The sequence below is a fragment of the Lottia gigantea genome, assembly GCF_000327385.1.
Source record: "Lottia gigantea unplaced genomic scaffold LOTGIsca_7, whole genome shotgun sequence".
Lineage (NCBI taxonomy): Eukaryota > Metazoa > Mollusca > Gastropoda > Lottiidae > Lottia > Lottia gigantea.
In genome coordinates this window covers 2189997-2214794 of record NW_008710370.1, presented here as the reverse complement: position 1 = coordinate 2214794, position 24798 = coordinate 2189997, and the positions used below count along the sequence as shown (strand labels likewise).

Genomic DNA, 24798 nt, shown 5'->3' with positions numbered 1-24798 from the left:
CATTGATCAATTTTTAGCTGTTTTAATGCGAAATCGTTTAGGTCTTTTTGTTCAAGATATTTCAGATATTTTTCTAAATATTATTATACATGGATTTGCCTTTTACACGAAGAATTACATTTTTTAAACCCATTTCCAAGTAGAGATATTGTCCAAAGAACAATGCCCAGTCAATTTCGCATTAAGTATCCCAATACACGTATTATCATTGATTGTACAGAAATTTTTATACAAAGACCTTCAAGTCTCACATCACAAACGTCGACTTTTTCAAATTATAAGCACCATAATACGATGAAATTTTTAGTCGGTATAACACCATCAGGTGTAATTTCTTTTGTTTCTGAAGGGTGGGGAGGACGTGTGTCAGATCGACAGATAACTGAAGAGTCTGGTCTTTTAGACATGTTAGATACAGGGGATTCTGTAATGGCAGACAAGGGTTTTACTATCACTGACCTATTAAGTAAGAAAGGATGTTCTTTGAACATACCACCTTTTAGAGGACAAAGTCATCAATTTTCAGTAGAGGATGTTCATCTGACTCAAGAAATTGCTCAACTGAGAATACATGTTGAGCGCAGCATTGGGCGGGTTAAAAACTTTCATATTTTTGATGGAGTTTTACCTTTGTCTATGTCACCCATTGCTAGTAAAGTGTTTCAAGTTTGTTGCTGGCTTACAAATTTTGATGTACCCCTTGTAGAAGACAATAAACTGTTTTTCTTTCATAGTTCATGCAAAAAATGATATATTTTATTTGCATTCATTTAGTGAAAATGCGAATATTTATATGAATACAAAGTAGAAGTGTTGGAAAATACCAGTTTGTCTTGTACATAATTCATAATAAGCTAAATTAGAACAGAATTACCAGGGAATTGAGTTACCGAAAGATCTTTTTTTGCTTATCCAGATTGTACATACGTGGACATTTATGATTGGTTAAAACTCGTAATTATATGCAATAAGAACAAAATGATATGATTAAGAATACATGATAATTCATTAGAAACACCAATTAATCAAATAGTTCGCTTAATTTGACACTAAAAAAATAAGCAAACCCATCTTTAAAGGAATATTACCTCTTAAAATGAATATAAATTTTAAATATTTCTCAAACTTGGCCTATAAGAGTATACATTCATCAGTGGACTTGCCTTGTGTCAAGACCAGTTGGTTGGATTTCAAAGACTTTATGAATGGCTTTCTTAATCTTCTTGTACTGCTCTCTGGCTTGACCTTCCTTGTCAATTCCCCACTGCACAGCTGCAGGCAGGTTTGTGTACCTAAATAGAAGATAAATGGTTATGAATGACTTGCCATTAAATATTCAATATTTAAATATTGGTTTCAATAGCATTATTAGTGTGTAAACGCAATTGACCACTTGATAAACAGAATTGTGTATATGGCAGATTCAGATTGGGGACATATATTCAGGGTATGTGTAAAGATATAGACTATGTTTTAGGTATAAACTCAATATGAATATGTTATGAAAACTTACTTTTCAAGATTTGACCCCTCAACTATCTGTTTTATCAAAGATGTTGGACTTGGACCTGAAGACATTACATCCCCAAACAATGAGCTGGTTACTCTACCAATGTGCATCTTAAACCACTCTTTAGAAAGCCTCTGACTTTGGGTATATTCTTCTATGTACTTTACAAGCTCCATGTCAATGTTGGATGGTGGTACTGTAATATAGAAATTTTCAAGACAAATAATGAAAACTGATTACTGTATGTATAAATAGAGATGTATAATTTTTATTTAATTCCTAAAACAACAACACAATTGAACCAATCCAACTACCAACAACTACCTAGTTTGCGATAACTTGTCATCTACCAATTAACCTGTTTCTTTAATTCAATTGCACAGGTACAAATGGGTGAATGAATGATGTATATTATTGGATGGAATTAGCCCATTTATTTACTTGAGGAAACATCCATTTATTTGTTCATTTATTCAAGTTTATAATTGGTAAAATGGAATTGTATATATGAATTAAATAACTGTTAACTATATGTTTTCCACTTCATAACATATATTATATTCTTATATTTATATAATGTGTGCACTTTATTTATATTATATTGTATTTTACTTACAGTTACCCTCTGTATAAAGCATCTTCATCATTTGTTGGTAAAGTGGATTAATGCTTGTCTCAACTTCTTCCTCCATACACATATCTGGCACTGGATCAGGAATATTCCACAAATGTGACATACCTTAAAAAATATAATTTGATTGAGTTACACATGTTTTAATACATTGTCTTATTTCCTAAATAAATGAAGTAAATTTTTATTAATATAATTCTGTAGGCCTACTGTTAAAAATTCAAATATACTTTGCACATATAAGTTCTTTAATGGAATAAAAAATTAATTCTTTTGCAGAATACAGGAGTGGCAAACATTAATTCTATTTTTGTTTGATTATTATCATTTACCTGTTCAGGGGAAAATCTCTTTTAGACCTTGTAGTGCAGTTAAGGTCTTTTCCATATCATTCTGTCTGTCCAAACTATGCCTTGGGTCAAAATTACTGTCTTCATTTCCCCGGTTGAAGGAAGGGGTTTGGCTTCTCCTCGAGGAACATTCCAGGTACAAAGGGTAGATGTACCTGTTACAGATTGTGGGATCTTTCAAAGCAAACAACAGAGCTCCGATATGGCTACAAGCTTGTGCTGCCCTACAAAAGAACACATAAGGTATGAAAAATGTTATTCTGGTACTAGTTTTGTGAAGCTTGAAGCTACATTTACAGTCATACTGCAGCACTGTTCTATCAGATTTTCAGGTACTCTAGCACATATTTTGATTTATAATGTTCATCTCATCATAAGTATTATGTAGTGTCTATGAAACTTACCCAATTGGACACTGACAATAAGCGTAGTCTATGGAATGTTGCTCTTCATTTTCCTTTGAGAAACAAATAAAAACTTGGTAGTTCATCTTCTTCATGGATGCCTGACACAGAGCTCTCACATACATTGTTGTATCATTGACCTGAAAAAAAAAATTCTTGTGTTGATTTTTCTCAACAAACCTTGGTAAGTTATGGACTTGTTTAATCTGAGATTAAATCAAATATCTAGTAGGCCTATTTTAAAAATGTAAAACACTGTAGGGGCTGTAAGGATGAGAGTAAGTTTCTGTTCCTTGTCTCTAATATTTGATAAAGTTATATTAGACTCAATGTGTAGATCTAGGTAATTATGAGACAATAATTGTGTGTGTGTGAGGTAAGGAGCTCTTTACTCTACACAAATATTAGGTGTCATGCAAAAAAGCTGTGTACCATATTAACAGAAGTAATTTACATAGCATTATGCTTTGAAGATCTAGATCTACTACCATAAACAATTGATGTCATATATTAGTTGGACGATTACGTACCTTTGCATGTGAAATGTTTTTCACGTCTCCTGCATCATGGTGTTTGACTGCCTTGTCAAGTCCTTTAAAATTATTAGCACTTCCACCTGACTCTGTTGCTCTCGTTATCAGGAAATCGTAAATCATCGTAAACAAAACTTTTACGTAAGGTAGTTGCGGCAGATATTTGACTCGATGAAAGGGAGGCAGGTTGTCTTTATCGTTGACGTTGGTGGCAGACTTGGTTGGCGTTGGATTGATGACGGGTGTTGACTGGTTATGTACGGGTGTCAAAACCGAAGTTGGAACCTGGCTGTTTAACAAATCTTCTATCAACTCCTGTTTCTTGTTACCATTGGCATCTATCCCTTTCTCGATTGCAAGAACTCTCAAATCAGTTAGTTTCAATTTTCTCAATTTATCGATGGACGCCATCTTGTATCGAATGTAAACAGACGGCTTGCCACTCAAGGGTATTTATGCGCATGCGCGGCTTTTATCGTGAAAAGGTCTATTAGGGACCGAGATATAGCACTGCAAAGACTCAAAATGGTCCATTTTTAGAGTGCTGCCTAAGGATTGTAGACGGACTTGAAACATATCGTTTGACACAAAAGTTATGCAAATCAGATGAAAAATGGCCTCTGAATAGCAATTTCTGCAAAATGAGGCAAACCAAAATGGCGGCCAACATGTTACTTCCGGTGCGGATTTTTTTAGTTTAATAAGTTTGTATTAAGACTGGTAATATAATGCATATGTTATTTTTGATATAACTCAATTCCACCGGAAGTGATACCACCGGAACATCCAAACCGGAAGTGATAAAAATTTCGGCAAAAAAAGTATGCAACGAATTTTCGAAAATCGAAAATTTTCAACTGCTATCATTTGTCCTTTGTTACAAGAAATATGATGCAGAAAACCAAATCAAAATCGGTTGATAAACACGCCCTCTAGAGTCCATTTTCCGTTTGTTGCAAAGTTGCGTAATGTTGCTCAGAAAGTTTTTGTTTTACATTTAAACAGTGATTAGCCACGAGTTACAAAACGCCATGAAGTCCGTTTTCCCGTACCTATTGCCGTTGCCGAGAAAACCGGCTTCCGAACGCCCTGCAATAAAAAAAGAGTCTGCATTAAATACCCTTTTTCTGACAAATTGACATGAAATATAAAAGATATTACAAACAAAACAAAACAATAAACTTTTCAAATGTAATATTAATTAGATTGTAACCCTTTCTATTAAACAAATGATGCCAATTTTTAATCAATCCGTAAATACATATGCATATTTGCATTTAAGAATGCAGAAAAGTATTTACATCAAAGTAACTGCAATAGACCATCTTCGTATGTACCTGAATGTCGTAACACGCCCTGCATCAGTACTGTTATTAGAACAGTTCTAGTTTTTTTTTTTCTTCATCCCGGGAGCTTAGTTCTCGGAAACGGCAACGGGTACGGCAAAACGGATTTCATCATGTTTTCTAACCTGTGGAGAATTGTGGAATGAATGTAAAACGAAAATTTTCTGAGCAACATGAAGCGACGTTTGCAACAAACAGAAAATCGCCTCTAGAGGGCATGTTTATCAACCGATTTTGATCGGGTTTCTTTCATCGTATTTCTTGTAACAAAGGGCGAAATGATAGCAGTTAAAAATTTTCGATTTTCGGTTGTTATTTGGCGGATTGACTTGAAACTTACATGGTGTAAGACCGCCAGCAAAGTGGAATAAAAGCACAGATTCAAAATCTTTCCATTACTTCCGGTTTCGATGTTAGTACTTCCGGTGGGGTCACTTCCGGTTGAATTGATTTATGTCAAAAGTAACATATGCATTATATTACCAGCCTTAATACAAACCTTTTAAACTAAAAAAAATCGTACCGGAAGTAACATGTTTGTCGCCATATTGGTTTGCCTCATTTTTGCCCAAATCGATTCCCAGAATTCATTTTTAATCCGATTTGCGTAATAACGTTTGTGTCAAACAATCGATAAACAATTCTATTCTTAATTTTTATAAATGACGTTTCATTTTTTAATCATATTTTCATAATTTTCATTCATTATATTAATACTGATATTAATTTCATAGAGCAATCGTTGAATGAAGATTTGAATAACATAGTTGATTGGTGTCAAAATAATGACATGGTTTTAAATTCAACTAGAGCTAAATCTATGTTGATTAGAGATCGCGCTGTTAAAACTGAATTTACAATCTATTGAAAATGACTCTAAGACGACAGTTGTTCTTGACATAAGTTTACTTTGGTACATATTATCTCTCTCTTCTATAAGGTCACCACCAACACTTTATTTGTTAGAAATAGACTAGAGGCAGAATTAAAATAGCTTTCATTTTACTATATTGGTCTATACCATAATTTTATCGTTTGCCTTAAAACTACTATCTTTGTATAAATTTATATAAATATGTTTCACTTCTGAAAGAATATTGCCTGTCTGCCTTTATTTTCATTTTACTTTATACCTTTAAAACTGTCTGTATATATCGTAGGCCTATATATGTTCCATTGACTCCCGAGAAGATTTGGTTAACAGATTGGTGATCAATAAAGTTATTATTATAATCTTTAGACTAAATACTAAAGAATTGCATTGAATTCGGCTATAGTTAAAGATTGCCCTATTTTCAGAGGATAAGTGCTATAGAGATAATGACGAAACCAATGAATAAAAATGAAAGTGTCAAATAACAGACTAATGTCTGAATTATTTGTAAACAAAGTTCTTAATCATCGGATGAGAAATGATGTGTTGTTTGATAAGTACCCCAAGTTCATGGATAATCTGATATAAAACAATGTCTCTGAGGGAATTCTTGTCTCAAAAGTTGATCACAATGATAGCTGTGTGTGGTATTTACTTCACAGTTGTGTGACACGGTCCAAAAGAAACGAGAGAAATACGTTTCGAGTATAACCACTCGTGAGATATAATGATATCTGATTTGACCCATTTATATTATCGGATGTTTTATTAAGAGTAAGCTCTGAAGATAGTTACAGAATTAGATATATATGATCCCCGGTAAATGATTTGAATTAGTAGAATATAGAATGTTAGTTCACCCCTTTTGTGCAGTCAGCTCTTTAAATTTTATTTTAAATTTTACACTTAAACAAACTGTAATAGACAATTCGAATATTTCCCTCCTCAAGTGTTTTTTGCAATTAACAGCAATCATGTCATATAAGTTGCAGTTGTTTTTCATTGGAATACGTCGATATTCTTAACCGTACTTATAAAATGGACATGTTTTGGGTCATAATTGAAAATTTCCGTTATCTTTTACACCGTTATCTTTAGTTTAAATGACGATTAAAAGTTGCATGGAAAAATTCGAAAACGGAAGGGTTCTAACAGATAAGTAAGCGTCAGGTGAAAATAGTTAATATGTAAGTAAGCTGTTTAAATTAATTATCACCTTTGACCTAATAAGACTTTTCAACTCCAAACCTTTCAGATATATTTGGCAAAGAATAGGACACTCATCGGTAGATTTGGGTTTATTGCTTCGTTTAACACCAGGTTGTCTTTTTAATTAGGCAGATTTATTGTGGTTTCAGGATAAAATGACATGTTTGTTACAGCAGAACTGCCAACAAATTGTTATCATTGAGTCATGAACATGTAAACATTTTTGGGATTCACTTGAGACCTATAGTACCTTCTAACAACTAACAAAAGTCTATCTTTTTCTTTATTTTAATTCCCAAATAAAATCATCTTTAGGTAGTTTTGCTTCATTGACTGTGATGTTTTTTTTTTATTATTATTAATGACTGTTTGCAAATGTTAAGATTAATAATGTGATGGTAAACATTTACAATACTTCTATCGAGTCTTAAGATCAAAATATTGATTATATATTATTTCGAAATGTGATGCTAGAAATTCAATTTAACCAACAATATCTTAAGATTGTTAGATTTATAAGGTACGGCGTCATGAACGAAGCTGTTTTATATGAAAAGAATTTCCCACTTATCAAAAATATAATATATGATTAAAAAATATAATTACCTAAATTTATGTGATCAATAATCGGTATCGACTTTGATATTATTTACAGCTTTAGTCTTTACCCTGTTTTAATTAAAATATAATGCCATTTGCTTCATGTATGTCTTTCGAAGAATGAAATCAACTGTGAATCCTTGTCTATCCTCGTTTAAAGTGTACCTTTCTCATAGAAGGAAATCAAGTTTTTGTTTCGAGGAGCAGGTTGCGTTAGGGTTTGTTTGCACTATTAAAATTTTCATTGCGTTAGTGTATTGAAAATGTAAAATGAATATGAAGTTTAGTTTATTAAGAGATTTACTTAATATACTTTTATATGCTACAATTACACGTTTCGTATATACATAGCTGCTGTGGTACAAAATAGTTATATTTGGAAGATTGGTAGAATCACATGTTACTTAGGGAGTATCTGATTTCCTGACACTAACTGTTGATTTTTAATATAAATTATATCTGATGTGATTTTTGTTATGGCCTGTATGATTTCTAAGTTCTCAATGGTCTATGGCACATTCCTATGATATTTGTGTTGACACCTGCTATTTGGTAGTGAACATAACGTTTTACTGCTAAAAGGCAATAAATCAGAATTGTCTACAGGTTATTTTAGTGCACTCCTGCTCTTTACAATCATCGTCTGGCTAGTTTATTTATTGTCATATCTGTTGACAGGAGATATCATCAGATTAAAATACACTAAAGCCATGTTAAACTGAGATATTTTCCATCATTCCAATAATGAAACACATGGTTCTTTGTTCAAAGGCTTATAAAATGCGAGAATTTTCTTACTATTTCATTGCGGTTCTTGATTTTACACGGAGAACACGTATCTTTTTTATCTTGACTTTGAAGATTTATAAATTACGACGATGTAATTAAACCTTTTGTAATATATTTACTGTGTTTTTGGTAAAAACCGGTGATTCTTTTGAGATGATGGATTTTTGAATAGATGGTAGAGTATTTGATCGGACATACTAATATGATAGCATCTGTGACTCATGCAATTCCACAAAAATAAGTGTTTGATAACATCGAGAAATATTACGCTATCAAACATTTAGATTTATTGGAATATTGAACCACAAACGCCTCAATGAAAAACGCCTTAAAATTATAATCACATTTTTGGATTTAGTGTTTATAGGTTTCGTATTCTATATTAAATTCTTATGATCTATCTATGGTGTTTACTGTTGTATTATAAATATTCTTAATTCCATAGTAGTATTTAAAAAACTTTAGACATACCTGAAAATGGCCAAGCATAGATCAATGCTATAAGTTTTTTCTAAGATACAGAAAATAGATTTAGAAAACTTCTTTAAAATGATTTAAATTCAATACAGGTAAACATGGACATCTAAATTTTTCTATGGTAATGATTCAATTTTCATTTCATATATTTAATGGGTTGTAAAGAGAATTCATACCTATTTATGTGTATTTGCTAAAATGGGGTGTATTGAGACGAGTCTCAATGAAAGTACTGGCCTATGTCTCAGATCAATAGATGAACTTATTAATCACGTGAAAATTACTTAGTCATAAGTATGATTTTAGTTGAAAAGACACACACATAACGTACAATCTGACATAAAATATACTATATATAGCAATGACACCAGTCCTGAAAGAAGTATTCTTGAATTCAAGTTAGAAATTGATTAATATAAAATGATACATTTACAAAAATAAATATTTCACTTTTAAGATAAATGGGCATTGTTCAATGGTCCAAGTTTATTTCAATATTTCATTTTCACATATATATAATATATATGTCGTCATCGTGGTATGCATTGCTACAAAAGTTCGATTTGAAATTATTGTAATCAATCTGAAAGAACGGAAAGGAAAGCACCTATTAATAATGCAGGCTACTTATACTTTTTGATTTCAGAATGGCTGCATTTACTTCAACAACTCCATTAAGGGGAAAGTCTTATGCATGCCAGTACGAAGAACCCAGCGTAACGAATATGGCTCTGTTCATATCGCAAATATGGACATAGTGCAATTATATTTCGACCCGAGATTTTCTGATGACTTTGTCTTAAATGATTTTGTCATGATAACCAATGTAACGCCATCAGGTGAAAACATACATCGAATGCACGATAGGTTATCAAGGGTAAGAATATTATATTTATGTTTTGACGTAATCTGCATTTATGATACACCTGGCGCTGGTGTAAATATCCTGTTTCGCATATTCTGTTGTTTAGGACAAGTATTTTAAGTATCTCTCATTTAATACGAAATAATTATGACTACTTAATAAGTATCTTACGTTATGTCAAAAGTGTACTATTTCTTAGGGTGACTAAAAAAATGGAAAAAAAAATGAGTCTTTATTCAGTTTTCATCAGTGGACTTACTAGAACAAATCTATACAAGAGAATCTCTCTATATTCTAAGTCCACAAACTATGCAAATTAGTCATGATCATTATTGTGTCATTTTAAATCTTTAAATCGTGAATTGATATGCTGTTATGTATGCAATGCTATCTCTTTTGTAGTTGTTCTCGTGTGCACCCTGTGAGGTAAATGAGGAAAGAATTAACCTCTTCCTGGATCCCCCCGTTATAAGTGTCAATCAAACGTAAGATTTCCGTGAAAGGGTATTTGTACAAAGTAAGTATTTCTCATTTTACCATAACATATGCTATAAATGTAAACAATTTTGAAACAATTATAGAATATGTACTCTATCCTTTAGCAATAGTTTTTCTTTCCTAGGAAGGTTATATACAGGTTGTACATCTTACATAAAAGAACAATTTCAGCTATGCCACATGATGATGTCAATATTATATTCGTAAGATTAAATTATCATAGATCAGCAATATACTATCTTGTATTTCAATCTTTATTTTCAGATAAATGAAACACAGGTTACTGACAGTGGTACACGAAAATTTTTGAAACTATCGCCTACCAAAAACCCTACAGACAGTGATGTCTCTATTGATGTAAAGCTTTCAAAATGCAATGGTTAAGATAACCAATGTTACAGTACAGGAATATAAAGGCCGGAGGGACCTAAATAGTACAAATTTCACCACATTTACATTTTAGAGGTATGTATTTGATAAACAAATCTTATAACTTTACACGTTGTCATTGAAAACCCGCATCAAGTGATTGAATCATTGCAAGTTGGGTATATCTCATGCTGTTTGTGTATGTGTGCATTTGATTATACATGTAATTATATGACCTCAGTTTGGTGTAAGGCTGCATAATGATTTGATTATCATTAAACTTTTAGGGAACGTAGGGACATATTTCTCTACAATTAAAGTTTATTATTCAAATCCGTACAGTAGTTATCTAATAGATTCAAAAATACACAACACAAAATTTTATATTTTCAAACACTATAATTGTTTAAATTTAAGCTTTCATATATATCAAAAAGCACATTTCTCTTCATTTTTGAGTAACGTTTTCACAACTTTGAGCAAACATATTTTCGACCTACAAAGAAAGCGGAATGACCCTATAAATGGTGAAGGTGATAATAGACTTTTGTGGGCGAATTTGCTATAGCAACATTTTGTTGGAATAATTTTCATAAAAATCTAGGGTTGTCTTTGAGCTAAAAATAACTTCTTTATATTTAACAGAACTGTGAAGAAGAAGAAGATTTTGAAATACTGATTCAAGCCGTCTCTTGGTCCAGGTAAAATAATAATTACATGTACATTCATATTGATAAACAACGAAACAGTCTATTTCGAGTTTTCATACACATTGTCTGTACTTCCACTTGAGTATGATGAAAGAAAATATTTACTATTTGCATCTGTTCTAATTTTTAATTATTGAACAAATACATACTCAGATTAATCATAACGATTCAAATATCTAACAAAATTAATATTTGTGCTTTAATTGAAATAAGTGATAACAAAATGTCACACTTTAGAGAAAAAAGATTTAAATCATTAAATAGCCTAAATTCTATTTATTGCTAAAATGCTTTTAAATTATTTTGCCCAAATAGTTATTTTAGATTATCTTTATGGGATAATCATGTTCTATATTCCATTAAGAAGTTCATTATAAAAATGATAATTAATTTCAGACAACAGACATGGCTAATAACTGGAGATAGTGAGGAGTTGGAGATTGACACCGATACTTTAATGAATTTGTTTAGTGTGCCATATAAAAGTAGAAATGTTATCAATAAAACTTTAAAAGGCACCAAGCGAGCGAATCAAATTATTGCCGTAAGGTAAGATCAACAAAATATTTAGATACGAATTTTTCTATGTTTATATATTTTCAACAAGCATTGAATTTATTAAATATTAATTTATTAAATATTTGTATCATTTTAATGCATTAGTTTGATTTAGATAACATAAGTCAAGCTTAAACTTACTTTTTATAACGACACTGGGCCATTACATATAGCATTATTTATTTTTTTAGATTGTGAACAAAAAATGAGAGATAGAAGATTGTGAACAAAAAATGAGAGATAGAATAGTGTGAAGAAAAATTATATTGAAAAAAATGTTATATCAGAAAAAAGATTTTATTTTATTTATCGCATAGACATAAACACGTAATTGTTTTTAAAGGAATCTCCAGATAAATATGGAATTCAATTTAAGATATTCTCAAATACTGTCAAAAGTTTACGACAGAACCCATGTAGAATTCTATATATCTCCAATATATAAACAATTATATTTGAAATATAGTTATAGAATAGTTATTATAAATAAAGGTTACAAAATATCCAAGCCCTTTAAAAACAATATGAATATTAACTATTATTGCTATGAAAAGGGTGAATCAGATTTTAAATTCTATCTTGATATTTCTATATCGCTCTACAAGCAATATATATACCACGGTTCTTACGCGTTAACATATTTAAACAAACGAATCCGTTAGGAGGACTTTGTTTAGATATGAGAATGAGTAAGACACGTGGTATGTAACATAAATAAAATGATTGACAGCTAGAACTTCTTACGACATTGATTTTTGTTAAAAAGAAGGGGGTGGAACTACAGCCGTAAAATAACACCACATTATGATCGTTAGACCACATCTTGGCCCCACCCACTTTCCTCTCAGATTCAATTGGGCTGTAATGACATGTTATCCAAACATGCTAGAATAACAAATTGCTGATAATATATTACCATTTTCACAGTGAAAATATCTTATTATTGATTAATTAGATTATATAGAACATTCTGTTGAATATTGGAACCGAGTGAAGCCACTAATGAACATTTTAACTGATAGGTCAAATTCAGCAATTTAGATTTTATGTTCCTTCTAAAATAATTATCCTTTGCATTGATTTACTATAATCAATATGTAAAAAAGCAAAGAATAAATTTCACAACTAATGTTATTTATATTTCTATACGTTTACATTATCAAGTGAACATCTAATGCAATTCTGTTTGACGTCTATACCGGAGTTGTCAACATATAATGCATTTTTAATGCGATTGTAATAAATAATTTTGTTTTTTGATTAGATATATTTTAATGAATAATTTCTAAGATTATTTTTGACGGTGTTGAAATAAGTCATTTAAAACCTTACAAACTAATTGTCAGTGGAAGATATTCTGTCTTTAACACTTGTAAGATAATATATGATATCCGTTCAATAACGTCGACACGTTTATAAACAAAAGTATACATTACCGTTTTAAGTGACACCGATAATGTATGCTCCATGTAATAATAATCAGTTCGAATTTTAAGTATTGTTCTTATGGCATATATTGGGCTTATATTTATTAGGCAATGAAGAATGTTTATGAATCATTACACCGAGATACTTCAAGAAATTACTAAATGAATGATCTTAAACTTACCCAACATACTGGTCGTTAAACAGACATATATTCAACACATGATAGCTTATCATAGACGCACGGGTACGTAGATTAAATTTTGTGTAGGTTTTCGATGCGCTAATTTAGGATGAAGTACCTTAACATATAAAGTTAGAAAATGAGTCGAACAATTTTGATCCTTGCACGAATTCTATTTGCGTAATAGCACACATTTCGATGTAATACGTTTGGATTTTTCAACCCGATTTTCTCTTGACAATGATACAGATCAAAAAATTTGACATGGAAAAAGCGTCTAGTCGTTCTGATGGGACAATAAACCCATTTTAAAGATTTCTTGACCTATGGATATCGTAAAAGAGTAGTCTAATGCCGCTGTCTCAATGTAAATTGCATGGCATTGCCCTTTATAAGATGTAGAAAAGTGGCACGCACAAAATGGTAGCAATAGAAACATCTTTCAGCCCATAGCTTATTCGATTCAAAAAAATCATGGTGCGACAGGAAATCAGAGGTATTAGTATATATTATCAAAAATTATTGAAACTTATTGTCTTATAATATTTTGTGCAATAAATTTAAATAGGAAATGAATACGCCATTTTCTAATACAGTTGTAAATGGTATGGCATCATTAATACACCTGCTTACATAATCTAAAAAATCATTGACTCTAAACAGTCAACTCTTGATTTACATCCATTCATTTGACACCGTTAAAGTCAAGTGATGTTTATAAATCAATATCTATGTAATATATATATAATTAATATTAATGGATTAAGATAATACAGATTGACTAAAAAATTATCACATGTCAAGCCTTTCAACAACTGGCGCTCTCTCCAATATACACGAATTCTCGTGTATATATCCTTCATTTCGACTTATAACGTTAGATCGTAACCTACTCATACCCATTACGTGATACATACATATGTTAGATTACTTTGTTTTTTTTTTTAATATTGTTGATCATTATTGATCATAGTATGTCAGCAATATTTGATTTCTGATGATAATTTAATTTGTTATATAACAAAGATGTATATCAGTAATATTTGGAATACAGCAAAACTACAAATTTAACAGGTAGGATTTTTTCTCTAGCTTGATCCGCAAACTTCTTTTTATTAATTATATACATGTATATAGTTATCACCAGCATACGGAGAAGTATAGACTTGCATCTAGAAGTAATATTCATGACTTACTTCACACATAACAGCAACCGCATAGAAACGTTTTGGCACTTGATATGTTTAACGCTATAAAACAGTAAATGTTTGTGGCAAACAGGCTCAGTAATACGCATGATTAAAAAAAAATAGGAGTATAATCAGCGTAAGATAGTCTTCGTCACAAATATTGTGCAAGTACAAAATTTAATACGGATTTATTTTACTGCAACGTTGAAACTCGACCACCAACGATTTGCAGCATTAACATCTTTGACACTTATTTATTTCTTTTTATTCATTTTAGACTGGAAAAGACAATTGGAATTAAATACAATTCATGTCAATATTTGTACACTTATAAACTACTAGATATTAAGTGTAAATTATCACAGAATAAAAGTGAATCGTGATTATAAATGTGGTAATAGCACTCGCAGTCAAAAACGAATGACATAATATAATAAACAGTTCAAAAACTAACTTTGGACACTTACTCTATAGATAATCTGTATGCTACAGACAGACCAATATTACAAATACGCATACCGGGTATTTGTCAATACATCAAATACTAACATTACTTTATGACAAATGAAATATAACACTCACAATAATAATGATGTACTTAAAATCCTCTTGATCTTCTATTTTTGTGTTGAATATGATAGCTGAAAGAAGTTTTATTTTCAGAGAGAAAGAATAAACCAATTAACAGTTTTGAACACTGTATCGATACACAATCTACTTGATTCCAACAAATCCATTAGTTGGCACACTATTGATCGGCAGTTTTTCAAATAACCGCAATAAAACAATATTAGCATTTAAAGCCATTCTTTAGTCTCTGTGGCCTTTTGGTCTAGAAAATAGCAACAAAAAACAACGTCAGCTTGTAAAGTTAATGGCTACAAAACTTTACGTTGAATCAATCTAGCCAAATTCAGTACGTGGCACTACTGTCTTATGTAAGTAACTATAAACCAAACGAACTTGAATGAAAATACAACACACAAACCAACTAATTACTACTAAAAACTTACTTAGAATTAACAACTAGATAAAGTGGAAATATAACACTTAATGCCCTGATAGAATTAATTGATTCGCCTGCATGATATAATATTAAAGAAAGGACAGAGTTTATTCTATTAATAAGATTTGCAATAATGGCACGTAAAAAAAAGAAAGTCTTAACCAGTATAGCTAACCTTACAAAATGTAAACTTGAAAAAATTCAAAAAGCACAAACTAAAAATATCAGCAAAAGTGATCACCATGTACCGACCAGCTACAAGTTGCAAACACCATCTAAAAAAATTACTACAAATGAACACGTATATAATCAAATCAAAAAGGAATTAAACGAATTTAAAGATAACAGAGTGTGTATCTCTGGTAATTATAACCAAGGTAATATAGAAAAATATTTCAATTATGCAGGCAGACAATGTGTTTCTAATTCTTTGATAGCCATTGTTTACACCAAAATAACTAAAATTAGATCCTGGACAAGCGCTACGTTAGATAGAATACTAGATATGGGAAATGAGTATTATAGATATATCCAAACTTTGCCACATATCCAACACGAATATTTACTTGTAAACGAACTACTCAATACTGTAGAGATTGATGGAAATTGTTTTAAACTAGAAATCGACGGAAATTCACGTGCTGGATTCGGAAGCTGATTTCGGTCTTCCTTTACAAAAAGCTCTCCATGAATGTTTAGCCATCTTTGAAGTTTGTTTTATTACATTCAAAAATAATACATTTGCTGTTATGACACAAAATGATAGATATTTTGTATTTGATCCTCACGGACGAGACACATTGATTGAATATTGTAATATAACAGATGTTTATATGCATTGTTACTATCTCAGTCAATCTATGATGTGTGGCGAACAAGAGCAATAACACGTATTAATGTTCAAAACTTAATAAATATGGATAGTAATCCAAGTATAATTGAACCAGAAATGCCTGGAATAAACACTGACGATATTTATATAAGAAATGAAGACAGAGATATTACAATAACCCATCAAAATAAAACTCCTTTCATATTTGAACCACTTACTTACAACAGAAAAATGCAATTATCAAAACTATTTCAATTACCTATTACTGATATAAATCAAAATTCAAATATAGAAAAATGTACATTAACGACGCCAACGCAATTCATTCCTATTAAGGGTGATGGAAATTGTTTCTTCAGAAGTATATCATATATCAGGCACTGAAGAATTTCATTATAAAATAAGAATATGCATTATAGAACATATGAGACCAAACAGTAAACATTACGTAGCCTTACTACCACAACGATATGCTTCTGTTGCTGACTACATAATAAAATCTAAAATAATAACATTCGGCACATGGAGCACTGAAATGAAACTATTTGTAACGGCTGATTTTCTACAAACGGAAATTTATACCTTTTCCGATGGGAAATGGTTGAAAATACCAGTTTTGCACATTATTTCAAAACATACTACAGAGTCCATCTATCTTAACCACAAAAACGGAAATCATTATGAAATTGTACAAAATGTTACAAGATGTAACAAAATAAGCGCAAATAATGATATCAATCTATAAAATATTGACCAATATAAACAATGCCATGATACATTACTTAAAAAAACATCGAGGAAAAGAAAAACTAAACATAATTGGTCATCTAAGAAAAGAGAAGCTAAATATAAACACGAAAATACACACACAAAGCCAGACAATAAAACATATTATAAAGGTAAAAGAAAAAAGCAAATCCATTATATAAAGAAAAAACAGAGAAAATTATATAGATTAAATAAGAAAGATGAGAAATCCCGATATAAATATCGAACTGAACTGAAATATATATTGTTTCTGAAATTTCAACTTAAAAAGAAATACCAAAATGGATTAGCCAAGAAGCTAAAACAGAAATATGAAAAAGAATTGAAATTGAAACTTAAACAGAGATATAAACATGAATCAAAATTAAAATTGAAAAACAAATACAAAGAGATATATAAGGCAAAATTAAAACTCAAATACGAAAACAAACGATAAAAGTAGAAAAGACAAACGTTAACAAAGCCTTACAAAAATTTAAAAATGATAGTGCCGAAGGTCCTATATATATATGTTGCGTTTGCAACCGATTATTATTTAAGAATCTAGTTAAAGAATGTCAAGAGGAATTATATGAACAAAAAACTAAAAGAATTGAAATGGTTGCTAAAAAGTGTATAACAAAGACGTACCTTCATGAGTGCAATGACCTTTGCCTAAAAACATGCTCTTATTCTGAAAATTATAAATCTCTATGGATATGTTTCACATGTCATAAAAAACTTTTACAAGGTAAAGTGCCAACCGAATCTTATGTTAACAAAATGGATCCTGGACGACGAATTGAATTGCTTAAATCAATTAGAGAAGCATTTAATAGCCAAAAATATAGTATTTTTGAAAATGGTTCAAGTTTCCCCACAGAATGATCAAAAAATTATTGGAGAAACTGTCTGTGTTCCCTCGAATCTTACTGAAATGACAAACATTTTACCAAGATGCAGAAATGACGATGAAATAATTAGAGTGAAATTAAAAAAAAGATAAATAATAATAAAGGACATTATGAATTCCAGACAATCATAAAAAATCATATTAAAAATGCTTTGTCTTATCTAAAACACAATAATAGTCATTATTTCGATGTTATTTTGAATAAAGAATGGATAGAAGAACAGGATCATAATTTATCCGTGCTAGATAACTTGATAAATGATATCACTGACAACACATCACACTCAGATTCAGACTCAGATTTAGACTTGGTGGATGAAAATATTGGAAGATATACATGTGATACAAATAGAAACTCATGTTTACAACCTGTTGATGCATCCGCAAATATTATAAATAATGCTGATAAAATATTTTCTAGGTTTTAAAGTTACAGGATAAAAATGATTGTTGCTCACGCTCTAAAAACTTATTTCGGTTCAGGAGATACACAAAAATCATTCGGTTCTCTTCCTGGATTTCCATGGGCGAAATATCCCGGAGAAAAACAAAAATTACACCGGTCCAGGTACTAGGTTAGACGAAAACGATAAACCCAAACCAGGGGAAGAACCAGTCAATAGAGTTCACGCCGCTGCGCTTAAACACGATATTTTATACAGAAATAAAGACATAAACATAAACACAAAGCAGACAGACAAATGATAATCGAAAAATTCCAAATCCAACTTTCAAAGAGAGAATGCAACGAGCATTAATCATAAAGCTCTTGAAAGCAAAGATGAAATTGGGCATGGGATAAGCGGATGAAATTCACAAAGAATTTGAAAAAACTAAAAACTTTTTAAAAGTTAAAGTGTTTGAAAAAGATGAAATATGGTCAGCCGATTTAATTCATATGCCAGTTGAAAGAGGATTTAAATATTGCTTATCAGTTATAGATTTGTATACAAGATATGTATGGGTTATTCCTTTGAAATGAAACGATTATGAAACAATCTAAGCAACATCCAGAAAAACTGTGGGTAGATAAAGGAAGTGAATTTTATAACAAAAATATGAAATCTCTGGGATTTGAAATTTACAGCACGCATAACGAAGGTAAAGTTGTAGTAATAGAAATATTTAACAGGAAAAATAAATTATTCAAAAAGTTCACGGAATTGAAATCTCAAAAATGGCTTAAAATATTACCAGAGGTTGTAGATGAATACAATAACAAAATTCATTCATCTATAGGTGTCACACCAACACAAGCCTCGAGTAATCCAAATATTATAAAATCAATTAACGCGCAACATAACTATGAAAATGAAATAAAGAATTTAGATATTAAACCCAAATTTAAAGTCGGAGATCGAGTTCGTATTTTCAAATATAAAAGTAAATCCGAGAAAGGTTACGTTGGATACTGGACAAACGAAATATTCATCGTTGATAAAGTAAACAGCACATCACCTCCGACATATGAATTAATCGATCAAGACAAAGAACAAATCATAGGTAGGTTTTATCAAAACGAACTTCAAAAAACCGACTTTTAAAAATGAATGAATTTCTCGATAAATATGGAACCGATACAACCACAAACTTTCAACTTATGAGATGGGCGAATGAGTTAGATATATCACCGTTTTATTATTGTATGAGAGATGAAATAAATGATCTGAAATATAAGAAAGGTAAATTCATTAATATCTAAATTAGAGGATAAGATTGCAAAACAAAAATTAGACATTCCACAATTAATAGATAACATTCCAGATGAAAATGAAGATACGTTTCAACAGGAATTAAATACTCTGAAACTAAACTTAACAGTGAATTACAAAAAGAACTAAGAAATATTAAACAACAAATACAAAACATAGATGATAGCGAAATCAAAACCTATATTCAACAACAAATACAAAATATAGATGATAGCGAAATCAAAACCTATATTCAACAACAAATACAAAATATTGATGATAGCGTTATTCAACAACAGATAACCACTATTAATAACCTAGTTTTGAAACATGACAAAAATATAGTCGCATTAGAAAAAAAGTATCTCAAGAAAGAATCATATTATTTTAAACTTACATTTGGAGTAATGGGAATTCATGATGATCCTTCTATTACTGATAATACTGATGAATCAAAAGACTATGAATATAAAAAATATGGATTTACAGCAAATATTAGAGTATATTCTTTTCCAAATTATACTATTTACCCCAATAATATTTTTGATTCAGATGATGAGAATGATTATCATCCAATATTTTTTATTTTCCGAGGAAAACTTATAATTGAAATTAATTTTCCTTTTCAGGTAAAAGTTGATTCAATATTCTTCAGACAAAACTCTCGTTTTTCTAATAAATTTAACGCTCGTAAAGTTCTTCAGTTTATCAATGGTACAAAAAATGTAGAAACTAAAGAATTTGAAATTAACGACGAAAACAGCAAGCCTCGTCACTTATATGAAATTAAAACGAGTGGAAAATATATAGATAGGTTTAGAATGTTAATCATACCCGATAATGAAGAAGTTAAACTTTCATTGAGTGATTTTGATATGTTATTGGAGACGGAAAGTCCACCAGCAAGTATTATTAGAAATCCAAAACCTCAAAAAGAAATAATCAATTATCAGTTTTTACGAGCAACAGACTTTGAATACGTAAAACTATATTTTGTTGATAATGATATATTTACCTCAATCGATATTCATAAAAGTCAACAACAACAAAATTTTTTGATACCAACAAAAAGAGACGATGTATCTGTTACTATGTTTTTAACTATTAGTAAACCAAAATTTTCAGTTCATCTGAATAAGATTAATGATTTGAAAGAACAAATATTCTTAGTAAGTATGCAATTTTTTAGTAAAGTAGCTTTATCAGAAATAATATGATTTTTTCAGAATTAATCAAGAGAATAGCTATTCTATTTAATGATTTTAAAATTAAAGGTCAAATTGAAATAAATGGTCAAATATATGAAAAGGGGAAATATAAACAAGACATGAGATTTTCTGGATTCAATGCTCAAACTTTCAAGATTAATCATTCAAAGATGCATGATAAATCTGATATCTCCGATTGGTATTTTACAGGAGAGATTATTTTCCGCAAAAATAATTTTAGAATAGTAAAAAGATCTAAAACTGGCAGAGGTGGTAATCTACTTAAAAAGATAAATGAATACAAAGGCGAAAATTGTTACATACCAAGCGATGGTTATTGTTTTATAAAATGTGTAAATCACTTCATGAATAAAGACTTAACAAAGGAATTTCAAGATTTCGTCAACAGTTTTCAAAAATTAAACTATTAGTAAACCAAAATTTTCAGTTCATCTGAATAAGATTAATGATTTGAAAGAACAAATATTCTTAGTAAGTATGCAATTTTTTAGTAAAGTAGCTTTATCAGAAATTCATTTAATTTAATTACCTAAAAAATGGAACTCGAAAGTAGACAACAATATATGATAGAAAAACAAAACGAACTAAAACAAAAACTAAAACAATTCAACAAATGTAGAAAAACATGGAGTAGAATCGATACTGTTTTCAAAACATTAAGTACAGTTTTAACAGTAGGGATAACGATGGCAACAGCCGTAACCGGTGGATTAATGCTTCCAATAATTGTCCAAACTGTATAAGCCGCGTTCACTGACGTTCAAACTTCATCTTGTGGTTTGATTACTTTAGGTTTTACATCAAAACAGAAAGCTTATTATAAAAAGAAAACAAAAATTTTAAATACATAACTTAATAAATTATTCATTTTTTTCGAAAGATCGAGAGAAGACAAGAACATAACAGTTGAAGAATTAGAAAAATTCAATGAAATTTTAGATAAATTTGTTGTAGAAATATCATCAATAAAAGTTTAAAATAGATACTTAAAAAAAGAATGGATAAAATTGGAAATTTAAACAAACCCCTATCTAAAACACTTTTTTCAAAGATATTCAAGTCAATACCTAATTTATTTTCGCGTAAATTTGACGAAGAAGATGAAGAAAAATTTAAATATCTAGGACAACCGATATATCAAAATATCAACCACAAATATGATTTTTTCAGAATTAATCAAGAGAATAGCTATTCTATTTAATGATTTTAAATTTAAGGTCAAATTGAAATAAATGGTCAAATATATGAAAAGGGGAAATATAAACAAGACATGAGATTTTCTGAATTCAATGCTCAAACTTTCAAGATTAATCATTCAAAGATGCATGATAAATCTGATACCTCCGATTGGTATTTTACAGGAAAGATTATTTTCCGCAAAAATAATTTTAGAATAGTAAAAAGATCTAAAATTGGCAGAGGTGGTAATCTACTTAAAAAGATAAATGAATACAAAGGCGAAAATTGTTACATACCAAGCGATGGTTATTGTTTTATAAAATGTATAAATCATGAATGATGATGATGATGATGCACTAACATGTTTTGCTCAGTTAAAACTAAACGTGATTTCACAACCTCATGATGATACTTTATTCGGTTGGGATTGCGAAACCTATAGTGAAAATAAAGCTATTCCTTATTGTTGTACTTTATTCAATTTGGAAAAACTAAGGAAAAAACTAGAACTAATTGAAAGAGTATTCCCAGATTTAAAGCCAACTGATCCCATTCCAGAAGAATATTACAACAAACTCATGACTAATATAGTAGAAATATTTGTAGGAACAGATTGTTTCGATCAGATGTTGCGTCGTTTAGGAACAGTAGATCAAAAAAGACTAACCTTAATTGCTCGTAACGCCAGTGGTTTTGACAACTGGATTGCACTTCAAAGCATTAATAAACTAACACAATGTCCACTAGTAACAGATGAAAAAAATTCTATCTCTTCCTTTATCTAATCCATATACAGAAGAAATTTGAACAGAAATTCAGACCTAGAAATGCTATTTTAAAAGTCTGCTTTGAATATCCCAAAAACATGTTCTTCCAACCGATACCAGCTAAAGATAAAAAGGTAAAAAGGAAACTGGCACTAAAATCAGATTCAGAAATGGTTTCTGTTCAGATGTTTTAACATCGGTCGATATTCAAGAAATATTTAAAGCCGGTGGACGAATTATTAAAATATTAGATGGTATAGTTTACGAAGAAAATTTTAAAACTCCATCCTATAGAGATTATATTTTAATTTTGAAGGAATTAAGGAATAAATACAAAAAGGAAGGAGATGTGGTTGCCAGTAACTGCATGAAGTTGTTAGGTAATTCCTTATATGGTAAATCTATTCAGAGGGATAGAAATACCTTATTGCATTTATGGAATGAAGAAACCTTCCGCCTTAATTACGACAAACACGTCAAGAAGTATGACAAACTAAATGAGACTCAATACATTGTGGAGATTAATGACGAAGAAAAAGAGTTTATTCCTCCTAAGGATTCTACAAGATTAACACCCACTCATTTAGGTACATTTATATTATCTCACAGTAAAAAAATAATGAATAATTTTATTCACGTGATAGATGGATGTTATAAACCGGAAATATATTATACGAATACCGATAAATAAATGAAGCTGGGTTGGTGTCCGAAAATGATTATTGTAAAGGAAAGAATGATTATGGTGATGGTGGAATTATATTTGGTTTATATTTAGCTCCAAAAGTTAAATACAATATCATTCTAACTTCCGATGGTGTTTTAAAAGAAAAGAAAACGTTTAAGGGATACTCTAACTATAAGATTAAGGTAGAGGATTATATTCAATTAGCTAGTGGACATGACGTAACGCATGAATTTGATAAACCTGGGGTAAAAAGTTTTACTGATGGAATATTTATTCCTAATGAAAAACAAACTAAAAAATTTAGAAGTTATCTGAATCTCATAAAGAGAAAAGCACCGGACGATGAAGGAATCATGTATCCTTACAGTGATACAGAGGAGATGTGCTTGGATGAAAACTACGAATTTGATGATTTTGATTATTTTACAAATGTATCTAATGATGATCCATCAGAATAAATTTAGTTCTTTTGTTTTAAATGAAGTTGAATAACAATTTCCTCGTTACCAAAATCTATAAACCTATTTTTACCATCTTTGATTTCCAGATTTATATCTTTAATCATAAAGGAATTAAGAATTTCGTCGTTTGAAATGGTTTCTCTATAATTCTAAATCCTATCGATACAGTGAATTTTGGAAGACTGTAAATAATCTGACGTTTGTATTTATTGCAAAAAAATCCACCGTTTATCAAATTGCAATGTATATTTATCACATCGATATCATTCTCCATATTAGCTTTGTGTGGTGCTAAAGTGGATTGGGTGTATACTCGTTTATCAAATCCTAGTAACGTATTCAATGAATTTCTACGTTGAAATCAACTTGACTATTATTTCTTAATATCAATTTTATTTTGTTCAGATTCAAATTACCTTCGAATTCAATATTGTTTTTACCATTTACACTTCCTCCATATTCAGATAGGTATTCGTTAATGGCTATGTATTCGTAGCTTCCTGGTAGTAAACGTATGGTTTTGAACGTAACTCCGTTATCTGTTGATATTTTTATTTATTTTTTTCGTTGATATTTCTAATGGAATTGTAAACAGAAAAATACTTTAATCCAAATTCATATTCTTGATTGCGATCGAGTTCGTACTCATAATCTAGAGATAATTTAATGTCTGATTTATTTGAGGTGATGACGAATAGTTGTTCTTTATTTGACATTTTTAATCACGCTTTTATAATCATTTTTATCTATGATACCTTTTTCT

At 30.2% G+C, this 24798-nt stretch overlaps 5 protein-coding genes across 5 annotated transcripts; 4 read left to right on the top strand and 1 right to left on the bottom strand.

Moving 5' to 3' along the window:
* Positions 1-162: 162 nt before the first annotated feature.
* On the top strand, positions 163-750 carry LOTGIDRAFT_107764 (hypothetical protein; the record flags this gene model as incomplete). Its single annotated transcript, XM_009065524.1, has 1 exon — positions 163-750. The coding sequence occupies one exon, from the start codon at positions 163-165 to the stop codon at positions 748-750; it is 588 nt and encodes a 195-aa protein (XP_009063772.1).
* A 400-nt stretch (positions 751-1150) lies between these two features.
* On the bottom strand, positions 1151-3839 carry LOTGIDRAFT_229455 (hypothetical protein; the record flags this gene model as incomplete). Its single annotated transcript, XM_009065523.1, has 6 exons — positions 1151-1292; positions 1514-1706; positions 2127-2249; positions 2501-2715; positions 2896-3035; positions 3426-3839. 6 exons carry the CDS (start codon positions 3837-3839, stop codon positions 1151-1153), a joined length of 1227 nt encoding a protein of 408 aa, XP_009063771.1.
* Positions 3840-9471: 5632 nt separating this feature from the next.
* LOTGIDRAFT_155012 (hypothetical protein) lies at positions 9472-14905 on the top strand (the record flags this gene model as incomplete). The annotated part of the gene is made up of 5 exons (XM_009065522.1): positions 9472-9600; positions 10351-10443; positions 11101-11156; positions 11562-11714; positions 14800-14905. The coding sequence occupies 5 exons, from the start codon at positions 9472-9474 to the stop codon at positions 14903-14905; spliced, it is 537 nt and encodes a 178-aa protein (XP_009063770.1).
* A 4661-nt stretch (positions 14906-19566) lies between these two features.
* On the top strand, positions 19567-20928 carry LOTGIDRAFT_155011 (hypothetical protein; the record flags this gene model as incomplete). Its single annotated transcript, XM_009065521.1, has 2 exons — positions 19567-19702; positions 19811-20928. 2 exons carry the CDS (start codon positions 19567-19569, stop codon positions 20926-20928), a joined length of 1254 nt encoding a protein of 417 aa, XP_009063769.1.
* A 1523-nt stretch (positions 20929-22451) lies between these two features.
* Positions 22452-24032, top strand: LOTGIDRAFT_155010 (hypothetical protein; the record flags this gene model as incomplete). The annotated part of the gene is made up of 4 exons (XM_009065520.1): positions 22452-22865; positions 22916-23020; positions 23203-23473; positions 23617-24032. The coding sequence occupies 4 exons, from the start codon at positions 22452-22454 to the stop codon at positions 24030-24032; spliced, it is 1206 nt and encodes a 401-aa protein (XP_009063768.1).
* Positions 24033-24798: the final 766 nt, after the last annotated feature.